This window comes from Scomber japonicus, chromosome 5, assembly GCF_027409825.1.
Source record: "Scomber japonicus isolate fScoJap1 chromosome 5, fScoJap1.pri, whole genome shotgun sequence".
Taxonomy (NCBI): Eukaryota; Metazoa; Chordata; class Actinopteri; order Scombriformes; family Scombridae; genus Scomber; species Scomber japonicus.
In genome coordinates this window covers 23,376,479-23,382,478 of record NC_070582.1, presented here as the reverse complement: position 1 = coordinate 23,382,478, position 6,000 = coordinate 23,376,479, and the positions used below count along the sequence as shown (strand labels likewise).

Below are 6,000 nucleotides of genomic sequence, written 5' to 3'. Positions count from 1 at the left end.
ATGCAGAAAAATGAAAAATAGGAATATACATTCCAAGGTAATTTCTGTGAAATTGTTTTGTAGAGAAAAAGGTTTTAAGAATGTATTGTACTTTTATTTTGATTTGTTGGTTTTTTGCAAATAAAATTTTATGCTTACGTCCAACTCATCTTTCAAATGTGTTTTTATTTTTTGTATTATTCTAAATTTTGGTTTGTTTTACTCTGCTCTTTGTAATTAATATAAATATTACATTTATTCCTCCATTCTGGGTCTGGCCACATGGTGGTGCTCTACACACATAGACTCATGTACCTGCACCAGTACAGTGTTTGAATGGCTTGAAGTATATGAACATGAAGAAAGTAAACGCATACAGTATCTAGAGCAGGGTCAGGGGGCCTCTATGTAAGAGAAAAGACATGATGTGTGACAAGACATTTGAAATAAAATGAAAAATTCCCCTCCTACACACTGTCACACGCGTGAGCATACACCCACACTGTTTCCAACGACTTTGTTTACATAAACAATCAAACAGCTCTGAACTGTACGTGACCACATGATGACATCAGTTAGGTGAGGTTTACTGCCCCCACAATGAGTTATATCAAGCTCAGGGTGTGAAAAATCTTATCAAATCTAAATGAATGGAATTTGACTCAAAAACCAGATTGACCTGTCAAACCTGTTCTTCAGTCCTATATACAGTAGACGTACTGTATATTCTGCTAGATTCTGAATTATTCTGACTAAATATTTGCTAAGACTCAAGCCTGACTGTACTTTTTTGTACTTGAAATGAAATGTAGATATTATATAATGCAGCCCTGACCTCGGTTAAACTGATCACATTCATTGTGTTTTATGACCAACGCTGAGAGAAAATTAAACATTATGAAACTAACATTTCCAACAGAGCTCACGTATTTATTTTCAGACCACATTTAATCATTTGCAGAGTTTTTTTTCTTCTTCTTTTTCGTCATTGACCCCCCCCCCCCCCTCCTGTGTTTCACTTCGCTCTGGGTGGTGGTCTTACATGATGTTCTGTTCCAAGCATGCACGCACACACAGAGAAACATGAGGTAAGTGCTGTCCCCACCACAGCTACATGAGGTCTGGATGAGGCAAGTGCTAACCTCCTGTGATGTCCTCTACGCCCTGCGCTTCTTCTGATCTCACTGGAGCAGCTTTGACTAATAGAGCAAAACTGGGGAGGTTGACTTCATTGGAAGGTTGACTCTCCCTGACTGATTCATACACCATGATATGAGTGCCTGTCTGTGTCTGAGAGAGTCAGTTTTTCCCCTTAAAGTACATACACTGTATGTTCTGTAACACTCGGGTCTGCATGTGCAAGAAAACACAAATTACAGTCACTTTGACATCATGTTGCAATCTTACAGGCATGCATGGTAAGTGTTCAGCCCTAAACCCATTTTATAATAATGTTGGATTTTGTCCCAGTGGAGACACACCCTCCCTGTCTATGTGAGTGCAGAGTGATGAGAACAGGTAGTCACAAGCCTCCTCAACATGTTGCCTTTATTTCACCTCAAGCATGTTACATCACTTTACCAGAAACAACAAACACACTATGATCAAAACATTCACGTTTCATGACAGGATTTACAGCCATTACTTCTGTTGATCTTGTACAGGATGGACAAATACTGTAAGACAGAACACAAACTAGTGGATATACAAGCAAGCACACAGTTTCTTGGTTGAACACTACAAAAAATAATAAAAAAATACAGGCACTACTTACTAAAACTGTTTGCTTTGCAATCCTACATAAGCTTTCAAAATGAACTTTTAGAGCCACTCCTAGGCTTCATCAAATCAAAGTAAACACTACTCCACTTGCACCACTACCAAGAGCTTTACAGATTCAGTTTTTCTTCATGGGCTGCAGGTGGGAGATTACATAATGTGCAGACCGCAAGACAAGTGCATCAGAGTCAACATGACAAGATAAACTGTAATCTGCTTGGTGTGCATTTTGGTTCCTACACAGAAAAATCCCCCAAGACTCATGACGGTAATATAAACCTCATGAGGGACACATAGCCTCGCATTTATTCCGTTTTAGGTTAGCAGGGGAAAGGTATTTGTTGATTTGATTATAGTCTATGATATGTTTAATTTACTACTACTACTGCTACTTTATGGTAAAATAATAAAAATCATATAAAAACACAACTGTTAAATCAAAAGGACGCTGTTTGAATGTATGAAAATGTGTATATTAGCAAATACAGCCATATGTAGGTCAAACACATTAAGGGGCATTTATTAGATACACATTTGAGGCAAAACAAAGTTTGGGTTTTCTCCCAAACTTAGCAAAAATGTGGCGTGCGCTCTTATTGGCTGCCACCAAACTCGGCCCTCTGCTGATTAGTGCTTGAGCCGCTTCCCTGTTGTCATTCAGCAGTAGTCCCTCCTCTCGCACATCAGTAGCTGAGTCTCTCCGGCAGAGAGCTCCTGAGTAGTCGACCTGGACGGGGGTAAGCGATGAGGTAAACTCGGTGTTTCCAACGGGTATCCGACAAAAAAACCGAACCAGTTTCAGTTTCTCGGTGACTACATGAAAGTTTTTTTTGTGACAAATGAACTCGAGTCTGGCTGCATTCAGACAGCGGGGAGACATTTCGTCGCATTTTAAAAGACTGTGGACTCCGGAGGAAAGTTTAAACCCCTGCGCTGCTCTGAGGAAACGTGAGGCGGGTGCGACTGTGACTGTTATACCCCTGACTTCTCCGTTTGTAATTGACAGAGGCTACAGGTTGGTTTTGATTTAAAAAAACTAAACTACACACCAGGACTGTATCTGCGTGTGTATGTGTACGTGTACTGAACTGTGTTTAGCAGCATGCCAGACAAGTGTTGCGCTGTGTAACCAGTTCATCCAGCTCGGCGGGGAGTATCGACTGCTGCTTGATTGACTTCCAGGTAAACCGCTGCTCGGGTTAACAAAGCACGTCTGTCAACGCCGTTTCACCATAATAATAATAATAATGGCTGGTCTGAGCAATGTCCACATGAAAACCTTGGAGGACCTGACTCTGGACTCGGGCTACGGGGCAGGGGACTCCTGCAAATCCCTCAGCCTGTCCTCCTCCAAGTCAAACTCCCAGGCCTTCATGACGGCCCCTCACCGGGGCAACTGGTGGTACTACTCTGGCTCCATGAACAGCAGGAACAACAGTTGGGACACAGTCAACACTGTCCTGCCTGAAGACCCGGAGGACATCTTCTCTAAGTGTCCCCGCTTACCAGAGCTGGAGGAGTTCCCCTGGACCGAAGAGGAGGTGGCCAAGATACTGCGTAAGGTGGCTGAGAGTGGGTGCTCTAAAGGGGGACCTACACCTGTGTTCGCTCCGGAGGCCGTGAGGCGGCTGTGTGCTCTCCTCCGCAGGGCTCTGATCCGTATCTCAAGAGAGGCTCAGCGGCTGAGTGTCATGCATTGCCGTTGCACACGCTTCGAGGTGCAGAGCGCCATGAGGCTGGTGCTCAGCTGGGCCCTGGCTGACCACTGCGTCTCTGCTACGGTCAAGGCTATCTCCATGTACAGTATGAGCGCCGGGGAGCTGCTGAGGAAAGGTAAATCTGCCCGCTGCGGCCTCTCCTTCTCCGTGGGACGGTTCTTCCGCTGGATGGTGGACACCCGCATCTCAGTGCGCATCCATGAGTATGCTGCTATATGCATGACTGCGTGCATGGAAGCTCTGGTGGAGGAGATAGGAGCCCGGGTGCTTATGGCCGAAAGGGGTCATTCGGGGCCGGATTCAGGGTCAGCATACACCCCTGTGAATGCAGAAGCCCTCGAAGGGGTTGTGAACAATGACGCGGAGTTGTGGGGGGTCCTGCAGCACTATGAGCACCTGATCTGCGGGAAGAACGCCAATGGTAAATATTTTTGAAATCCCCTTTAGTGCACTGAAGTTGTGTGTGTAAATGTGCAGTTGTAAATGTTACAGGTTTGATTTTCTATCTGAGGATGGAAGTCAATTTTTTTTCCCTCTGTCACACACTCCCTTCAGAGTCCTGGTCACCACTTTCCACTCCCTCACAGTCCACGTGTGTGGAAAAGGTGAAATGTGGCCTGCTGCTGGATACAATAGCACCTCTTTGTGCATGAGTGTTTGATAGATTCGTTACAAATTTGACTTGACAGAGGAGGAAAATAACAGTGCAGAGGCTTCTGATAGGGACAAAGAAAGTATTTTCTCTCCGATGACTGCATTCTGTGTTGAACAGGCACATTTGATTTTAACTACTTCACTCTCCTCTGTCAGCTGCAAGATTGAGTCCTCACATGTCACTCCTGCTCTGCTGTTCAACCACCAGTGTTGTGATTTGGGGCGCAGGGAACCTTTAGAGTCCAGGCAGGAGGCTTGTCTGTTGACACAGCTCTCTGTTTACACTGACTTCACCTCTCATCCTCCTGCTCTGTTGGCTACACTCCTTTTAAAAAAAACTCCCCTTCTTCCATTTCCTCATCCCTCTCTCCTCCTGCTGTACAAATCCCTTTCACCCACCACCACCTCCACAAATCTTACATCTCTCTCCCTACCCTTTCTTCCAGGTCCAGCTGTGCGTCCTGCTCCCTGTCCATTTGTTTCCTCCATGCTCACATCCCTCCTCTATCAACTCTCTTTCTCTTCCCTCTTTGTCACACCCTAGTAGAGACTCTTTGCTCTCTTTCCATGGCTGTTTTGGCAGCCCAGTGTTGAGTTGATTCATAAGCTTGTGTTGGGACAATGTAGACAGCCTTTGTTTGTGGCCCACTACCAGCTCCCTGGAGCAGAGCTTTTTACTGCAGCACAATGGCCTTTTGTTGTGTGATCGTGCAGCTTAGCCCAACGCAGAGGGAGTGAAAACAAATGCCGGGGAAGCTGGGCACACGAGCACTCACATCCATGCAGCAGGAGAGAGAAAATAACTTGACATGGCCATTATTACAGAGCTACGATAAGTAGGCTCGCTATTGATCTAAGTGTAGACGTTATCATGCAGGAGCACCTTCCAGTGCAGGCATGCCATGCATGTGAAGGAGTAGAGGGAGAGTTAATGCTGTAACACTGCCAACTTTCTCAAAGAATTAACACACCTACACACATACACCATACACTTCATATTCTGCATGCATCCTCCCCTGGTTTCATTATCGGTCATCATTTTCTCCCTTTTTATCCTTGCAAGTGTATAAAACTATTGAGTGCAGTGCATTGGACTTATTATGTATGCTCAAATTGGAGCTTTTTCACTGCAAAATAAGTTAAAGAGCAGTCTTTGTCCCAGTAGTTAACCAGATGTCTTTTGGTTGGGTTTGGACAGGCCTGGACTATTTTGGTGAGTTCAGTCATCGGGTTTGAGAAAGACCCGTGTGTGTGTGTGTGTGTGTGTGTGTGTGTGTGTGTGTGTGTGCGTGTGCGTGTGTGTGTAATAACAACAGACCATTATTCTGACCACCCTAGCTTTTTTATAGGCCCAAAGGCTTTTTACTCAAGCCACATGCCCCTCTACCACCTTACCACCTGACACCCCACACCCTAAACGTTTCTTTCACAAGAACAACCCTCCCCCTCTTCTGCTGAAGTCTTCTATCCCTCTGTCCCAGCCGTCGTATAGCAAATATCCACTTCCCGCTCTCAAATCAGATAATCTCAGAATGGGAGGGTAGCCTACTGATCATTTGGAAGGGCACGTTCAGATAAATACTCCTCCCTCTCTCTCTTGATTTCTCTCAGACTCGTTCTCTTTCTCAGAGGCTGGCTCACATCTGGAACTCTTTAAGACAGAAATGACTTCTACGGCTCCAATAACAATTCTGAAAACTCCCTCCCTCCCTCCTCCCCTCCTGCCCTCTCTTGCTCACTCTCACTTCTTCTTTGCCATTTTCTTTCACGTCCACTTCATCTTTATCTGTTTATTTCTTCTGGTCTGCAGGGAGTGCATTAGAGGAACTTGGTTGTGATGTGCCAGGATCTTATTCATTACTCATGCATG

General features: G+C 45.1%; 1 protein-coding gene across 1 annotated transcript in view; it reads left to right on the top strand.

The window, feature by feature from the left end:
* Positions 1 to 2,518: 2,518 nt before the first annotated feature.
* Positions 2,519 to 6,000, top strand: part of abtb2b (ankyrin repeat and BTB (POZ) domain containing 2b) — a 44,337-nt gene continuing 40,855 nt past the window's right edge. The window contains exon 1 of the mRNA XM_053318605.1: positions 2,519 to 3,897. Within this exon, the coding sequence (XP_053174580.1) occupies positions 3,006 to 3,897 (892 nt within the window). The 5' untranslated portion in view covers positions 2,519 to 3,005. The remainder of the gene's footprint in view (positions 3,898 to 6,000) is intronic.